This window comes from Hibiscus syriacus, unplaced genomic scaffold (genome assembly GCF_006381635.1).
Source record: "Hibiscus syriacus cultivar Baekdansim isolate YM2019G1 unplaced genomic scaffold, ASM638163v2 tig00110163_pilon, whole genome shotgun sequence".
In the NCBI taxonomy this organism is placed as follows: Eukaryota; Viridiplantae; Streptophyta; class Magnoliopsida; order Malvales; family Malvaceae; genus Hibiscus; species Hibiscus syriacus.
In genome coordinates, this window is record NW_024062610.1 from 1,372,149 (window position 1) to 1,388,547 (window position 16,399).

A 16,399-nucleotide genomic window follows, 5' to 3' on the forward strand; every position below is an offset into this window, starting at 1 on the left:
CTCGGCTTAGAATCCTCTGATGAGCAAAACATCATTTTCTTTTTTCCCTGGTTCTTCTTCAAAGAATTCTATTTCTCTGTTGTTCATTAACTTTTGCATCAAATCCCTAAACTCAGGACATAGTTGAATTTTATGCCCTTGCTCCTGATGATATTCACAATAATTCTTGCCTTCATTCTGCTTTGGCCTGAATTGTTGTGGAATTATACCGGCTAAAGAGAGTTGTTGGAATACCCAAACAAACGGAGATTTAATTTCAGAAATGTCAGTTTTTGCTTTCTTTCTGTTCTCTTCCTGAATTGCATTCACGTTTTTATCTCCATGATTTGGTAATGGATGATTTGATGCAGATGGTGTATTGAATTCCAACTTCCCAGTGTTGATCAAATTTTGAACCACCCTTTTGAATGCTAAACAGTTTTCAATGGAATGACCCGTAATTCCTTCATGGTAAACACCACAGTGTGCCTTTGTATCATACCAAGGAGGGAATGGTGGTTGCATGGGAACCAAGGGATATGGTCGTATAACATCTGCTTTTAACAGCGAATCATAGATCTCTGCATATGGTACTGGTAAAGGTGTAAAAGACAACCTTTCATTTTCTTTTCGAGATCCTCTAGAATCTGTTCGATTAGTGTTTGTTTCCTCTTTCTTAACCCTTGGTTGGGTTATTGTAACACTTTTCGATGAATCCTTGCTGTAAGAATTGGCATTGTTGACTTCATTCTCCTTTTTCTGGTACGTAGGTCTTTTGGAACTAGACCCTTCATTTGATTCAATCTTGCCACTTTTCAAGACATTTTCAATGAGTTCTCCAGAAATGACCAAATCTGCAAAATTTCTGGTTGCATTCCCCATTAGATGATTTAAATAAGGAGCCTTCAAGGTATGAACAAATATTACTGTAGCCTCTTTTTCTGACAAAGGTGGTTGAACTTGGGCCGCAGTGTCACGCCATCTCTGGGCATACTGTCTGAATGTTTCGTTGTTCTTTTTCTCCAAATTTTGGAGAGTCCATCTATCAGGGACCATGTCTGTTACATGGCGATACTGCTCTAAAAATGCTTTAGCCAAATCTTTCCAGGATCTAATGTTGGCTTTGGTCAATTGAGTATACCATTTTAAAGCCGGTCCTGTCAAACTATCCTGGAAGCAATGAATTAACAATTTCTCGTCCTTCACATATCCTTCCATTCTTCGACAAAACATAGTAATGTGGGATGAAGGGCATGTAGTACCATCATATTTATCAAATTCGGGAGCCTTGAACTTAATGGGAAGGATTAAGTCTGGAACCAAACTCAACTCACTAGCATCAAACCCATAGAATGATTCAGTTATTTCTACAGATTTTATTCGTTCTTCTAAGCTCTTGATCTGTCTGGTCATTTTCACATCGGATATAATCGGATTTTGCTTGAAGATGCAGGATCCACTTGTTGATCCTCATGTGGTTTGACTTCTTGTAACGCAGATGTACAGCATTGATTGTATAGGGGTAGTACCAGAGTGATAAATTGGTTCTGGTGGAAAACCTAGAGGGTATATGGGTTCTTGGTCAAAAGATACAGGATTTTCATGCACTTTTCCACTGATAGCCTGCCTTTTAAACATGTCCTCTATCTTCTTCATCATACTGTCTTGTGAATTTGCAATGCTGGCTTCAATTTTTTCCAACTTCATTCTCATTTCTTCTTGTTCTTTATGATGATGTTCCTCAATACGCTGTATTTTATCCTCCATAATTCTCTTAGTAGCTTGTCTAGTACCGTAGTGATGTAGTATTTCTCTTTGGCCAGAGTAACTGCGATTGAAAAATCTTTAATATTATTTTTCAAATTTAATTAATGAATTTTAACTTATAAATAAAATAATATTCATAGCGAAATTATGAAATGAATGATGAATGTATGCAAAATGCTGTATGTAAAAACATTGATCCCAAAAAGTTAACTGTCATAGAACAACTTTCATCGGCATACAAAGTTTCTTTAATAGTTCATAACTACAGATAGGGCATAGCTTTCCTATTAAGCTCTATAATTTCTTTCATTAACCATGACACCTTCTTTCCACATCTAGAAACTGGATCAACTTGATGCTCAATTATTTGGCTTAACAGCTAGTTCCCCAACATATCTGGCAACTCGCTCATTTGAACCATGGCCTCGAACACCATATTGCTTCTTTCTTCACTTCTTTCAACTAAAACTCAGTTGACTTTTGCCACTGTTCATTATTTCTCCAAGAGTCTGCTCTAACTCAGTGATCCTGACTTGACATTGTGCAGAATTTTTCAAGATCTCTAATGCGTCTTCGCAGTGAAGCATTTTCTTCATTACTTTTTTGAGATCATTAGGCCCACGACCTTTTCTTGAAACAACGATTCCTCAGTTGCAAAATGTAAGCATTAAACTCTGAGTTTTCTTCCATCTTTTGGCCTTGACTTCAAGTTAGCAATCAACTGGTTCATTTCAGATTCAAATCCTTGAACATGATATTTTTCTCATCTTCAAACTTATTAAAGATGTTATTCTTCATCTCTTCTAAACTCTTTGGCTCGATCTCTTTCTCTTTGCATTTCATTCATGATCTCGCGGTGCTGCCCTTGTGTTTTATAATTCGCTCTCTCTGTCGACCTCAAATCTTCCATTTTGCTTTCCTTTTTCCAGGCTTTTGAGTAGACGGCTATTCTTTCCTTTCAGATCTTCAACTCGTCTTTTCTCGATGTTCAATCTGGTCATCTGTACCGTCGATTGGCTGGGTCCTGACGCTTTTCGGGATTTATATAACTCCTGGTAATTTTCTGTAAGGCTCTGTACTCATCCTCACCTTTTTCTTATCTTTTCTCAACATTGCACATTGTGATGAATGAAAGTCAATATCAACCCCCAACATAGCTTTATCTTGTCTCATTTGCTCTAACTCTTTCGACCAACCTCTCTTTCTGCTTCAAACTCTCAAGATTTCAATCTCTGATGGAACCACCTTAATGCGATCTTCCATAGAAATATCCTCGTTTTGATCTGGTAGAGGATATTTTCGTTTTTTCTGACAGATCTCCAATCTTCAAAGGAGGAGTAGCATTTCTTTTGCTGCTTTAGCTCGGATACAAAAAGTTGTTTCCAAGCTGTAACGGCTTCCATGATATTTTTTTATAATTTTTGCTGTGGAATGCGAACTCAGATGACTGTAATCCAGCAGTGACAGGTACAAATTGACGACCTTCATACTGTCTTATAACCAGAAGTGGTGCATATCCAATTCCTCCCCATAATTCGAGCAGCATTATCCAGTTGTAATCACCACACTGTAAAAGAATTCTTTGTATTTGCCACGGGGCTCGCCAAACAACGTCATTGCTTTGCAGATTTCGAAAGGCATTAATCCACATATCTTTCTTAATTTCTTTCGGCCATTCCTGCTCCAGAAATTCCTAATGGTGAATAATCCGTATTAAAGCGTCGGTATGAAACCTTTTCGTTCCCAGAAATGACTACGGATCCAAACATATAACAACTGGTACACCCTGAGAATCGTCCTCCTCCTAGCCTTCTGCAAGCATTTAACGATTGAAGGTCTCGCTAGAATTGAGAAGCAGGATTAATCTTTTTCGGTAGCTGTTCAAACAAATCTACCACTGCAGCTTCAACATATCCCAATACTTTTGGGAAGATGACCATACCATATATACCCAGAGCAAATAGATCAAATCGTACTTTAATATCTGGATGGCTTTGAATAAGTTCTCTGATGTTGGTCCAAGCTATGCCTTCGCTTTCGCCTTTTTGTTTGTACGGGATACTAATACTTTTGGGAAGATGACCATACCATATACCCAGAGCAAATAGATCAAATCGTACTTTAATATCTGGATGGCTTTGAATAAGTTCTCTGATGTTGGTCCAAGCTATGCCTTCGCTTTCGCCTTTTTGTTTTGTACGGGATACTACCCATTCTTCTCGTACCCCGGCAATCTTTGCTAATTTAACTCGAAAGGGTTGAGTTTTAATTGACTTTGAATATATTCGATTCTCCAAAGCACCTTCAAGATGTAACAAAGTTGTATATTCTTCAATAGTAGGGACCAAGTCCTCCTTATTGAAAGTGAAGCAATTGTACCCTGGATTCCAGAATTGAACTAGGGCTCTGAGTAATTCATCATCAACTTCAACATAGAGCAAATATGGGATGTCTCCGTAAGTCTGATAAAACTGCAATTTTTTGTTTGAATCCCAACTTTCCCAAATGCTTCGCAAATCTTGCATATCATTTCTTTTTAGTGAAACTGAAGCATAACTGGCCAAGTCAGATACATAATCATCCTGCAGACTGTCTCCTTCTTGTCTTTGTAAATCCTCAGCCCACTGTCTTACTTCCGAGTTTAGAATTATTTGACTTGAACACTTTTTATCCATAGATGAAGGCTTTCCAATGAGACAATTAACACAAGGATCAATGTCTTTTATCCTGTATGATGTAATGCAAACAGAAAAATAAAGAACACACAAAAAGAAAATAAATTAGTTTACATAATAAAGAAATTTAATAATAATATTTACATAAATATTCTTTATTTAAACATGCTTTTCTGAATTTAAATAATTTAAATAAACATGTAATTTAAACACTAAATAAATTAACAGGAAAGACAGAATTCATTTCTCCTGTGTGTACACCTATTTTGGACAAAATTTTGGCATGACTTCGGATCGGAAGAGTTTCTAAGGTTTTTTATATGCAAGGTTTCAGATCTAGGAGTAAAGGTACTCGAATTGTCCATGTTAGTGCCCCCTTAGGCTGCTAACCCTCAATCCTAGTCCATTACAGACTAAAGTAGATTGAGTTCAATTCGAGGGGATACATTTCTCTATGCCTGACACGGAGAATAAATTCTCACATAGAGCATATGAACCCCGAAAGTTACTTGCTAGGTCTGACACGGAGAATAAATTCTCACGAAGACGTCGCTTTCACTCCCACTTAAAAGGGACAACTCAATTATAGAGCTTTATGTTATGCAATGCAAGTATTGTGTGTGAGGAGAAATGTTCAAACCTATGACAAAATAAATAATGAAATAAAATACTTACAAATAAAATAAAACATGTAAATATTATGAAAATAATAAATAAAAAATTTGAAAAGAGATAATTAAAAATATAAATTTTAATTTTTAATTAATAGAGACAATTTATAATTGATTTTTAAAAATTTAACGATCCCCAGCGGAGTCGCCAAGCTGTCGTAACCGGTTTTCGTCCGGGCACGAATTTATTTGTTTGGCGGGAAAATTGATGTTAATAAATGGTTTTGAAAATAATTTGGGAGTCGCCATCGGCCTTTTGGGTCAGGTAGGTCGAATACCTAAAAAATATCTTTTAAAAGAGTTTTTAAGAAAACATTCGTTCTTTTTAATAATAAAAGGATTCGTAGTCGGTTACGTTTAGGGAAGGATAGCACCCCTACAACGCCCAAAATTGGTACTTTTTTTTATTTATAAATTGTCTCTATTATTAAAATTTAAAAATTTAAAATATATTTAATTTTTAATCTTTTATTTCAAAATATATTTATTTAAAATATCAGAAAAGAACTTCTAGGTGCCTTAAGACAGCTCTTTTCTTTGATATTGATAAATATTAATTTATATAATATTGTTTAATTTTTAATTTTAAAATATCAGATAGGACATCCAGTTGTATTAAGACTGTCCTTTTCTTCGATATTAAAATAAATATTTAAAGTTATTATTTATTATATATATTTATGAATATATATATAATATTTAAATATAATAAAAGAAAAATTCTACTAAAACATTTTTTAAAAATAATAAAATAAATTAAAACATATAAAATAATGACTAAATTATAGTAAAAATAAAATTAAAAATCTAATTCATAATTAATCAGAACTATAGGGATTAAATATGTTATTTTTTTTATTTTATTTAGTGACTAAAATAAAACTATCTAAAATTCAGATATTAGAATAAGATAAATTAAAAATATGAACCAGGGATTAAAATATTATTATTAAAAATAAGGACTAATCTGTCATTTATCCTAAATATTATTTTAATAAAAAAGACTAAAATGAATAAAATTAAATTCAAATACTGAATTAAATTATCATAAATTCAGTTTAATGACCAAAATAAAATTTACAAGTTGGGAGGACTACGGACGGGATTTAACTATTTTATATTTACGCGCATAGTCCTTCCCGAAACGACGTCGTTCGGGAAGGACTATATATGGTCCAAACCGGCTGGCCCGAAGGGCCAGCCATTTCATTTCTTTTCTTCCTTCTCTCTCTTCTCTGAGAGAGAGAGTTTCTCTCGCTTCTCTCTAAAATAGAGAGAAGCCCAGCCGGCCGGCAGCCGTTAGCCGGCGTTCATCCGCCGTCAACCGCCGCCGCCGGCCACCGTCTTCGGTGGCCGGAAAAAAAATTTTCACCCTAAATGTAGATCGGACCGTCCTAATGACGGTTCCGATGTTTTTTCGTTAAACGGCTCCCAATCGGAGCAGATCTAAAATAATACCTTCGGCTTTTCGAAATTTTTGGTGAGATCCGCGACGGTTGTGGTTCTCCGTTGACAGGGTAAGTCTTTCCTCTCTTTCTTTTTTTTTTCCTTGCTGCGTTGATGTTGACTGAGATCGTTGGTATATTTGTTTTTTTTTCCTTTCTCTGTTTTTTTTTTCTCCGTCTCTGTCTCTAGTTTCTGTCTCTCTCTGGTTTTTTCTTGCAGATGGGGTGGTGGCTTTTATAGCCACCACGTTGTAGCCGTCGGACGGTCCGAAGAAGGGCTCTCGGTGAGTCACCGGACTACCAGTGGTGACTCACCGAGTAGCCATGGCATGGACGGCTGGTATTCTGTCTTCTGGAGTCTTCGGTTGGGACGTGGCAGCGGCGGAGGCGGCGAGATAGCAACGGCGGCCGCGTGTCCTAGGGTATCAGACCCTAGGGTTTCCATCTGGGACAATCTGGTCCGTTGGATCTTGCCAGATCCAACGGCTGTGAGCTGAGGCGGCTGGGTAAATTAGGGTTAGGAAACCCTAACTGGAAACCCAAATATTTAGGGTTTCTGGTTGGATTTGGACCGGCTCTGGTTGGTTTGTAACTGGGCCGGTCCAGTTGTAATTGGGCCTGTAATTATATTTTTTTTATTATTTATTTATTTTTAATAATATTTATATGTATTTAATATATTTAATAATAATAATAATAATAGTAATAATAATAATAGTAATAATAATAATGATAATAGTAATAATAATAATAATAATAATAATAATATTAATAATAATAATAATATTAATAATAATAATATGGATAAAAAAAATTAGTATCTTCAAACTGAATTAATAAAAGTTGCTGCGCTTAGAATTCTCTAGTGCATGCTTTTCACATTGATAAGATTCCTTTTGTTTAATTTTATGCAACTAAATGAAGAAGTTTATACGTAGAGGGACAAAAAGAAAATGTAGGTGCTTAATAACAAAGCAAAGCAAAGGAGATGGGCTGGGGGAATAGTCCCTGCTCCTAACTTTTTTTTTAATTAATTTTGAATAAGTAGAAGATAATATTTGTTTAAAAATAATTTTTAATCATCTGACATTAAATGCTTAAACTTCTAGCGTTCTTGATGCTCAAATCTAAAACCTCAGAAAAATAACAATTATTTTACAAGTAAATTCGCTGGCTTGTATAATCTGCAAAAACCTACTTTTGTGAGCCGATTAATTAAAAGTTTATATACTCTCCAATAAATCTAAAACATGGAGCGGAAACCCCGTCTGTCTTTTAAGGCAGTAATGAACCCTGTTGTTTTGTTCTCAAACGTACGCCTTAGTAAAACGTATCGAACGCTGTAATCACAAGGCAACATACTAATCTACGTGTGCGTGACCACATCGTAGTTTCTCTCAGCATCTTGTTCGCGATCAACAGCCGATAAACGATAAAAAAAAAACTTGAAAATAGAACATCTTTTTGTACCATTTTGGAGCTCTAGATTTTCGATCTTTGCCTGTCAACTCCTCAGAATTCCTTGGCTCCAACAATGGTACGTACTTTACTGTTTAGTTTTTTTCTTGTTCATTCCCTAATTTGTCATTTGTTTACCTGATAGAAAAAAGCTGGAAATTCTTTGATCTAAGTCTCATATTGTTTTGGCCTTGGCCATGGTCATGGCAGATCCGATTTATTTTGTTGCAAAATAGGCAAGGCAAGACTCGTCTGGCCAAATACTATGTTCCCCTCGAGGATTCCGAGAAGCACAAAGTCGAATACGAGGTATTACAATTTTAATTTTTTATTGATTGTTTGGAAACCCCTATTTGCACCACCTAAGGTTTTGGTATTGGGTGAATTTCTTAGCTAGAGTAGTTGAATATTTTGATTATTCGTTTACAGGTTCATCGATTGGTGGTTAACAGAGACCCCAAATTTACTAATTTCGTGGAGGTTGGTAAAATCCCCTATTCTTTGTTTCTGTTTATCGTTTTTGGTTAATTCCTAATACTTCAATTCTTACTATGGGAATTTTCTAGTGAGGAAAGGAAAAGTTACATTTTAAATCAGGGTTTTGGAGAATACCCCGGAAGAACTTAACCAGAAAATTGAAGAAATACAAAAGTAGGGCAAGGCTTATACTTTAAGCAAGTAATTGCTGAATGTTTGATCGATTGTATGCATTTTTTTTTTTTGCAGTTCCGTACGCACAAGGTAATCTACAGGCGGTATGCTGGATTGTTTTTCTCATTGTGTGTTGACATAACAGATAATGAGTTGGCATATTTGGAGTCAATTCATTTATTTGTGGAGATATTGGACCACTTTTTCAGCAATGTTTGCGAGCTCGACTTAGTTTTTAATTTTCACAAGGTATGTTATTAGCAACTTTTGCATGAACATTGCTTGCTGGATTCAAGTTTTCTATCTAATTCCCATGAACCTGTAAATTCCATTAACCAAAAAGTTTTATTTCCCCCCTTTCATTTTGCTTTATTTCTACTTGAAATCGTGAATTTGTGATCTCAAGTCAACAATTGCTTATCTGCCATTTCCAATTACCTTTCACAATCTTTATCTAACTTGTGAATTGCTTTAATTCCATTCATTGGTCTAAACACGTGTATTGCCGTTGATTGTCATATTCCGCTGAGTTCACTTAACCTTTTTCCTTTGAAATTCATGAAGGTTTATCTGATACTCGATGAATTCATTCTTGCTGGAGAGCTTCAAGAAACAAGTAAAAAGGTTTGCTCCCCCCACCTTTTTCTAGAGATCATTTAGTTACTATTTCAAGTTGATGGTTTTTATTGGCATTGCAGCTTTTCTTCTCTTCCCATTTATCTTTTTTTACCCTTGGAATTGTTAGTTTTAGCAATGGTACTGTTATGTTTCTTCTTTTGGTGTAAAATATTAGCTGATACTATTGCTTTTTGCATGTCATTAGCACAATGGTCGTTACAGTCGTACTCTTTGAGAACATAATCATTCTTGTTATAAAGTGGCAATACAAATATTTGATGGCTTGGAAACCAGAACTGAGATTGTTATTGTTGCACGTTGCAGGCTATAATAGAGAGAATGGGGGAGCTGGAGAAACTAGATTAAATATGACTGCATGAAAGACAGATGGTGCAATTTGTGTCAAGTATTTCTCATATATATTTTTTTACCTTTTTTGCGCAGCCAAATCTTTATTGTGTTATTTGAAAACTGAAACACAAAGCATCCCCTTAAACCCTTCTCCCTTTTCCGAATGTAGTCGTTGTCATTGAACTTTGTTAAATTGGATAAATTTCTATTTGTTTTCCATTGGGTAAGTTTTGTTTAGAGGGAATGGATTTGCATGTTATTTTAACGTTTTAATCGAAAACATCAGCAGAGTGACAAAGCATAGATTTGACAAACCCTACAAAATTGAAGAATTAAGCAATATAATTCATGTTTATGTAGGGGGAAATTTGGACTAAAGATGCATTTGGGTTGGAAAAATAAAAGAGAAAACAAGGTGATAATGGACAATGGGCATTAAAATATCTTCTTGCTAAATATTAGTGTCTCATTATATTTCAAGCCCGAATCCGTAGGTCATTTAGATAAGCCTATCTCTTTCATCGTGCCAACCATGAGCACGGTCTATGATCTGCAGTTGAAAGAGCAAAACAATGTTTGCTGTGCGTCGCAAGTGGAAGGGACCTAATTCAAACTTCAGAGGCGTTCATAGCAGAGTAACTGCAAAGACTGTTCCACCATTGCGTATTCTACCATTCATTTTTTCGTACATGGATGGAAGATTGTGTTCTGAACTTTTTGCTCTGGTTGGGGGCAAATATGAAGAAATGGCCATTTTCAGCAGTTGATTCTGTGCTATATTATTCTTGGGACTCGGAACATCTAGACTTGAAAAGGGAGGAATGACCTTTTGAGCATAAGGAATCAATGTAAAAGACTCGGGTCTTCCATTTTGCCTGCTCTGAAATTGGGTCAAGACCGTGGAGGTTCCACCAGGCTTGTACTGAGCTTCTAGGTGAGCTGCCCAAAGTCGCTGATGTTGTTTTGTAATTCCGGAATGACTCATGTAAGGAGGGACACAAAAAGGTTTACTGGGATATTGAGGTATCTGCGGTTGGACCTGCAGTAAAGTACCACAAAATGAACATATAACTTCCATGACAAGAAGTCCCGACTAGCACAATATCCCTAAACAACCACAAGAAGATTCAACTGGGTGCTTGTTAAGAAATCATATTGATGGACCCGTACTGGTACTGGAACCTAAAAATGCAGCAACTTTATGGATGGCCTGACTTATTGGATGCAATTATGGGTAATAATGATCACACAAACAATGTTTTCATTTATTAGCATTAACATATTTTTGCAAGATGGGAAGGGAAAAAAAGGGGGTTGGGAGCAAAATAAAGAATTAAACCTGCTGTGTAGCTGTTTCCGTTGAAAGGTGATCTGTGTAACAAGTAGCGGGTATTGAGAAAGGCACAAGTGACCGGTGTTGTAATGAATGTCGATAAGGAACTTTTCCTTCAAATTGTGGTAGTGATTGAATAGCATTTCCAACTTTAATAGAGTGGTTATTATTAACTTCCATGCTAATGCCCCCCCGTCGACAAAGACAAAATCAAAAGTCTGCAGTAAACAGTACTGGATCAGGATAGTGAGAAGGAAATCACCACAAGCAATCCCAGTAGGTGACCTTACCTGCAGCTTATTTGAAGTGTTCTTACCAGATGCTGAAGCAACCTGTGGCTGTTCCTGATAGACCATCTTTGGCTGTAAAATACCATTTCTCGTTTAGTATTCATTTCTACTGGGAGCAGAGTTGCCAGAACAACTACTAGGTATATTTCCATTTACATCATTTCTCGAGTTACCGCTATCATTAGGATACAAGAGAGCTGTTTGCTTTAATCCTGTATGGGGTTTCAACTGAAGGAGCCGTTGAAGAATGCTGTCTTTGTTGTGCATCTGTAAATTACGAATGAGACAACTGATGTAGACATGGGTAACACACCTCTTCGTTGACTTCCTATTCATGGTGACTTTTGAACCTATAAATCTCATCATTTACCATACACTTGTTTTAGATGCTTTTAAGTGCAGAGAGATATTCCTGAATGCAGTGATAACAGGCATTTAAACATGCATACCTTTTCAGTCAAAGAACCACTTTCTAATGAACATGTCCTGGGGCCATAGATTGCAGCATCCAATGAAGCAGGAAACTTATTAGCAGATGATCTGATATATAGTAAAAACCCTAAAGGATGCCATAAACATGGTAATGAAAACAGATATTTATGCTGATAAAAGAGAATTACTTTGAAGATCCAAGGGTAATAGGACCAAGGGCCGAGCTTTGCCACAATGCAAGACCTATAGGACCAATATTATGTCGGCGTAAGGATATTAGCATCCAAACAGCAAAGAAACTAGCTATATACAGCAATGCAAGCTCCCAAGCTGGTATTTACCATTTTTTCTGAGCTCCTTGAGAATATGTTGCTGTGCCACTTGGCTTTCTGCAGCAGTAACCTACAAATGATCCAAAGCAACCATACGAGTTTAAGATTGACCAATGAAAGCAGCATTTGATTCTAACGTGTAATTGAAGAAATAGATTCGCGACTGCGCTTCTTCATGGCTGTGAATAAAATTCCAATACGTAAACATTAATACCATCAAACGCCTTCTTCTTTTTTATTCCTCTACAAGGATTCAAGTTTCAAATTCATTAAAAGCTGGCCGGTACCACCTTTGGAAAAGTAAATTTCAGTATGTACAAAGACGCAGAAACTCGATATAGTATAATTACTTGTAAAGAAGCAATGCACACCATAAAAGTGACAGCATCAATGATATTAAAGAATTAAGAAGCAAGAGAGCGAAAAGGATCTTGCGTCCATAGAAAGAAAAGAAAAGGCAAAAGGCCTTGGTCTCGCTTCAGTTCCAAACTTCTAATCCAAAAGCAAAAAACAAAAATGGAGAAACTTCCCACCAACTCCCCCATCAAATGCAAACTTAATTTAAAACGACAGGACAACTAGTTCATTAACCCTGAAAAAAACCAAAAGCAAAAGAAAGAAAGAGATAATTTCACAAAAAGGAAAAAAGAAAAAGAAAACCCTTTCCTTTTTCTTTTTTCAGAATAAATTATATTCACTGCAACAATCAATCTTCCTGTTATTCATTCGCAAGTTACACACCTGACCGTAGCTTCCGTGGAACATAGGCGTGATTAACGACATTGCAGTCATAAAAGAACTGCAGAGAAAAATAAATAAAATTTAGATCTTTCAAATTCAAAGACAGAAAAAAACTTCATTTTAGCTGGGAGTGATAGAAAAAAGAGAAGGCATGCCTTTTTGGGTATCTTAAACATATTGTTGGCAGAACTAGTGTTTGGAGAAGAAAAGGGTAGTGAATGTGAAGGGCAGTGATTTTCTCTATTATCAGAAGACAAATCACAGCAACAAGAGCTACCGATTTCAGTCTCACAGTGTGGGCAGCTATTGGGACCGGATCTTGGACTTTCTCTATGACCACTAAAGCAACTCAATCTTCTAATTTTCTCTTTCTTCGCTTTCTCTAAAGAAACGTAGTCTCCAGCACCAGCTACGCCAACGCCACCTTCAAAATCAATGGACAAAACACGACATTTATCAGTTACTTAGCTCTTCTTATCCAAAAAAAAAATGATAACAGTAATAAAAGGAAGAATATAATTATGGAATGATATGAAAAGGACAAGAGAAGGGATGGGTTTGGGAGTAAATTTACCAAAGGAAGTGTTGGGTCGAGATTGTTGTTGCTTCTTGTTGGTATTATTAATCTGTTGTTGCGAGAACCGAGTCATTCCACGCCTCACGTCTCGACTCTTGTCCATTTCTGTTGATACCAAATTAATGAAAACATTACGGAGATATAGCTATATCCCGTGGCGGCTCCTTCTCCAGAAAACGGCATTCACGGTTTCAAAATAAACGACTCAAAATCCAAACAAACTCATAAAAAGCTTCAAACCAGATCTTTCTTCTTCTCCTCCAGTACAAGTAAAGCTTCAAATCCAAATACGAGTAGCATAAAACAAAGCAAAGAGAAATACAAAATTTTATTTATTCTTTCACTTGGTATCTTTACACACAAATATATATTCGAACTAGATACAAGCAATCATCAATCATGATAATATCACGCCAACCAAAGAAAGAAAGAAAGGAAATCAAGTCATTAACTAATGACTTTAGCTTTACATATAGATAGGGACGTTCTTTTATTTATTCTCACATCATGCATGCATTAATTTAGGATAGAGTTCTACTATTCTTTAAACTCCTAAAGATAAGATCTATAAGCATTATAAATAGTCATTGTAACTCACTATTATAACACATTCGGAGAAGGATATACGAAATACCATGTAAAAAATTAACAACTCGTAGCCATTTTTCGAAGTATTTATATTTTGAAAGGTAAAGTTCATACCTTCACATGTTATTTTTCCTTACCCTTGTTGTGTTTTGATTCGAAAGAAAACTGAGAGAAGTGTTTTTGGCCGATGAACGGGGGCGTTTTCGAGATCTATTTTTGTAGATCTATTCCCCGAGGCTTGTGTTTTTGAAAAACTATTCGGATTTTTATAAACGGGTCATGTGGATCCGTGTGTTTTGTCGTTTTTTTTTTCTTCGATTGGCTTTTAGTTTTGACCCCTAATTCATTTTTTATTTTAATTTAACCCTTATTATTTATATGTATATATATATTTAATTATATTTTATTTATTTATTTATTATAATTTTTTTTCATTTTTCTTTGCGTTATATTATATTATTTTCCTATTATATATATATATATATATATTATATTATTTTTTATCTATGTTTACTTATTTACTATTTTTTTGCTATATTTCCTAACGTTATATATATATATTCTTACTTCATTTTATTTTATATTTCTATGATTACTATTTTTTAGTTAATATTATATGTATATTTATTTTTCATTTATTTATTAATATTGTTACTATTTAGTATTTTATTATATTATACATACATTTTTATATTTTTATATATATATTTTTTATTTTTTTATTTTATTTATACTATTTTTTTATTTTCATTATGTTTTTAGTTTCTTTGCTCTTATTATTATTTTTCTTTTTTTTAAAAACACTTTACATTTTTTATTCTTTTTTGTATATATATTTTTTTCTTCATTTATTTTATTTTAATCAATTTCATTTTTTTATATTTGTTTCATCCAATTATTTTATGTTTTATTATTATTGGTTTCATTTATTTCATTGGTTTACTCTTTAGTTTTGTTACTTTCTTTTATTATTATTATTTTATTTTAACATCTTATTTTAATTTTTAAGGGTATTTTCGTAAATTCATTAAGGGTAAGTAATTCGGATCAAATTTTACCTTTTAATTTAACTTGCAATTTTCTTAATCAAAGACAACTGGAAATTACGTAGTACCGAAAGGGCGGTTCAAGGGTGTTAATCTTTCCTTGACCGTAACCGACTCCCGAACCCGACACATCTTTGGAAAGACGCAGATCAGGTAAGAAATAGGGTATCCGATCAACCCATTTGTTTTAAATAAATGATCGGTGGTGACTCCCAATCTATATTTTTCAAGTCGAAACCCAATTTCGGGGCCTAACCGAAAGACGGTTACGACAGCTTGGCGACTCCGCTGGGGACACAAGTAAGTGAGTCAAGCTAAGGTAATTTCCAGTTGTCTTTTTAATGAAAAGGGTAAGTTTAAATTTTAAGGTAACATTTCGATCCTTATTACTTAATTTTGATTATATTTTCGAGTAAATAGTTGTATTGACCGTTTTTTAATGATTTCAGCCCTTAAAGATTTTTCATCCAAAGGCTCTATACCCGAGCTCCGAACCCGTTTTAAGTGGGGGTGAAAGCGACGCCTTCGTGTGAATTTATTCATCGTATGGGCCTAGCAAGTAACCTTCGGGATTCATGTACCTTATGCCTTCGTGTGAATTTATTCTCCGTATGGGCATAAGGGAATGTTTCTTCACGAGTTTAACTTAGTCCACACAAGCCTGTGATAGGTTTAGGACTAAGGGTCTGATAAGCCCAAGGGGGCACCGGCAATAAGAACTCGAGTACCTTTTTTTAGAACCTAAACCCGGAGACTACAAGGAGTTAGGGCCCACCCCAAAACCTCGTTTTAAACCCTAGAATGCCAAAATTATTTTTTGCTTTACTTTCTGTTCAAAACATGTGAACTAGAAATTTATGCGGTTAGGACTTGTTCAAAATCAACTTGCGGGATAGAGATCATGTCCGGGTAGGAATAATAAGTATGTGGGGTAGATATCATGTGGGGTAGGACTTTTATTTTCATGATTGCTTTGATTATTATCTTTACCTTACTAACTCTTTTCATTTTTTTCCTCTCTTTTATTTTATTTCCATCATCTGTATCATTCAAAAGAGGTGTTGATTCACCAAAAAAACGTGTTTGTTAACCATAAATAATCTGCATTAATGGACAAAGGTGTTGTAATACAGGAGATTAAAAACCCCGAGGTATGACTATGGTCCGAGAAGACTCAGAAAGAAAAGGGAGACAGTCTTCATGGAAGTTGTGTGTCAGAGCTTGTTAGTTATGCCTCTATCAGCCTAAAACAGAACAATATGCAAGAACTTCGAGACATCTGGGACAGTTGGAAGAATGATCGAAAACAGAAGTTCAGTCAGCGGTATGGTGACATTGCACTTTTGCTTCATGTTAAGACCAGTGAGCCCTTAATCAGAGCCTTGGTTCAATTCTGGAACCCATGATACAGTTGTTTCACTTTTAACCAAAAGGACATGGTACCT

The 16,399-nt window shown here is 35.2% G+C and overlaps 3 protein-coding genes and 1 long non-coding RNA gene across 5 annotated transcripts; 1 reads left to right on the plus strand and 3 right to left on the minus strand.

Annotated features, from left to right (window-relative positions):
* The first annotated feature begins 7,945 nt into the window (after positions 1 to 7,945).
* On the plus strand, positions 7,946 to 9,842 carry LOC120216694 (AP-2 complex subunit sigma). Of its 2 annotated transcripts, XM_039214045.1 has the most exons (6): positions 7,946 to 8,074; positions 8,206 to 8,304; positions 8,425 to 8,475; positions 8,722 to 8,895; positions 9,211 to 9,270; positions 9,589 to 9,842. In XM_039214045.1, the coding sequence occupies exons 1-6, from the start codon at positions 8,072 to 8,074 to the stop codon at positions 9,628 to 9,630; spliced, it is 429 nt and encodes a 142-aa protein (XP_039069976.1). In that variant the 5' UTR covers positions 7,946 to 8,071; the 3' UTR covers positions 9,631 to 9,842. The 2 variants fall into 2 exon arrangements, with proteins under 2 accessions (XP_039069976.1, XP_039069977.1); XM_039214046.1 differs by lacking the exon at positions 8,425 to 8,475.
* A 189-nt stretch (positions 9,843 to 10,031) lies between these two features.
* Positions 10,032 to 11,673, minus strand: LOC120216779. Its single transcript, XM_039214111.1, has 5 exons — positions 11,614 to 11,673; positions 11,395 to 11,505; positions 11,183 to 11,310; positions 10,955 to 11,129; positions 10,032 to 10,654 (listed from the first exon to the last, which is right to left on the minus strand). The coding sequence occupies exons 1-5, from the start codon at positions 11,671 to 11,673 to the stop codon at positions 10,241 to 10,243; spliced, it is 888 nt and encodes a 295-aa protein (XP_039070042.1). The 3' UTR covers positions 10,032 to 10,240.
* Positions 11,674 to 11,685: 12 nt separating this feature from the next.
* LOC120216625 lies at positions 11,686 to 12,134 on the minus strand. Its single transcript, XR_005525069.1, has 3 exons — positions 12,012 to 12,134; positions 11,859 to 11,913; positions 11,686 to 11,778 (listed from the first exon to the last, which is right to left on the minus strand). It is a non-coding gene; the product is annotated as an uncharacterized LOC120216625 (long non-coding RNA).
* LOC120216781 lies at positions 12,135 to 13,584 on the minus strand. The gene is made up of 4 exons (XM_039214112.1): positions 13,318 to 13,584; positions 12,899 to 13,167; positions 12,744 to 12,801; positions 12,135 to 12,181 (listed from the first exon to the last, which is right to left on the minus strand). The coding sequence occupies exons 1-4, from the start codon at positions 13,421 to 13,423 to the stop codon at positions 12,135 to 12,137; spliced, it is 480 nt and encodes a 159-aa protein (XP_039070043.1). The 5' UTR covers positions 13,424 to 13,584.
* Positions 13,585 to 16,399: the final 2,815 nt, after the last annotated feature.

Excerpts from the sequence above, each read along its gene's own strand:
- LOC120216694 (XM_039214045.1), top strand. Across the intron at positions 8,305-8,424 it reads AGCACAAAGTCGAATACGAG|GTTCATCGATTGGTGGTTAA; the intron begins GTATTACAATTT and ends ATTCGTTTACAG. Across the intron at positions 9,271-9,588 it reads TTCAAGAAACAAGTAAAAAG|GCTATAATAGAGAGAATGGG; the intron begins GTTTGCTCCCCC and ends TGCACGTTGCAG.
- LOC120216779 (XM_039214111.1), bottom strand. The coding sequence starts at position 11,673 with ATGCCTGTTATCACTGCATTCAGGAATATCTCTCTGCACTTAAAAGCA. Across the intron at positions 11,130-11,182 it reads CTTCTCACTATCCTGATCCA|CATGGAAGTTAATAATAACC; the intron begins GTACTGTTTACT and ends GGGGGGCATTAG. Across the intron at positions 10,655-10,954 it reads CGGAAACAGCTACACAGCAG|GTCCAACCGCAGATACCTCA; the intron begins GTTTAATTCTTT and ends ACTTTACTGCAG.
- LOC120216781 (XM_039214112.1), bottom strand. The coding sequence starts at position 13,423 with ATGGACAAGAGTCGAGACGTGAGGCGTGGAATGACTCGGTTCTCGCAA. Across the intron at positions 13,168-13,317 it reads TCGACCCAACACTTCCTTTG|GTGGCGTTGGCGTAGCTGGT; the intron begins GTAAATTTACTC and ends TTGATTTTGAAG. Across the intron at positions 12,802-12,898 it reads TGTTTAAGATACCCAAAAAG|TTCTTTTATGACTGCAATGT; the intron begins GCATGCCTTCTC and ends TTTTCTCTGCAG.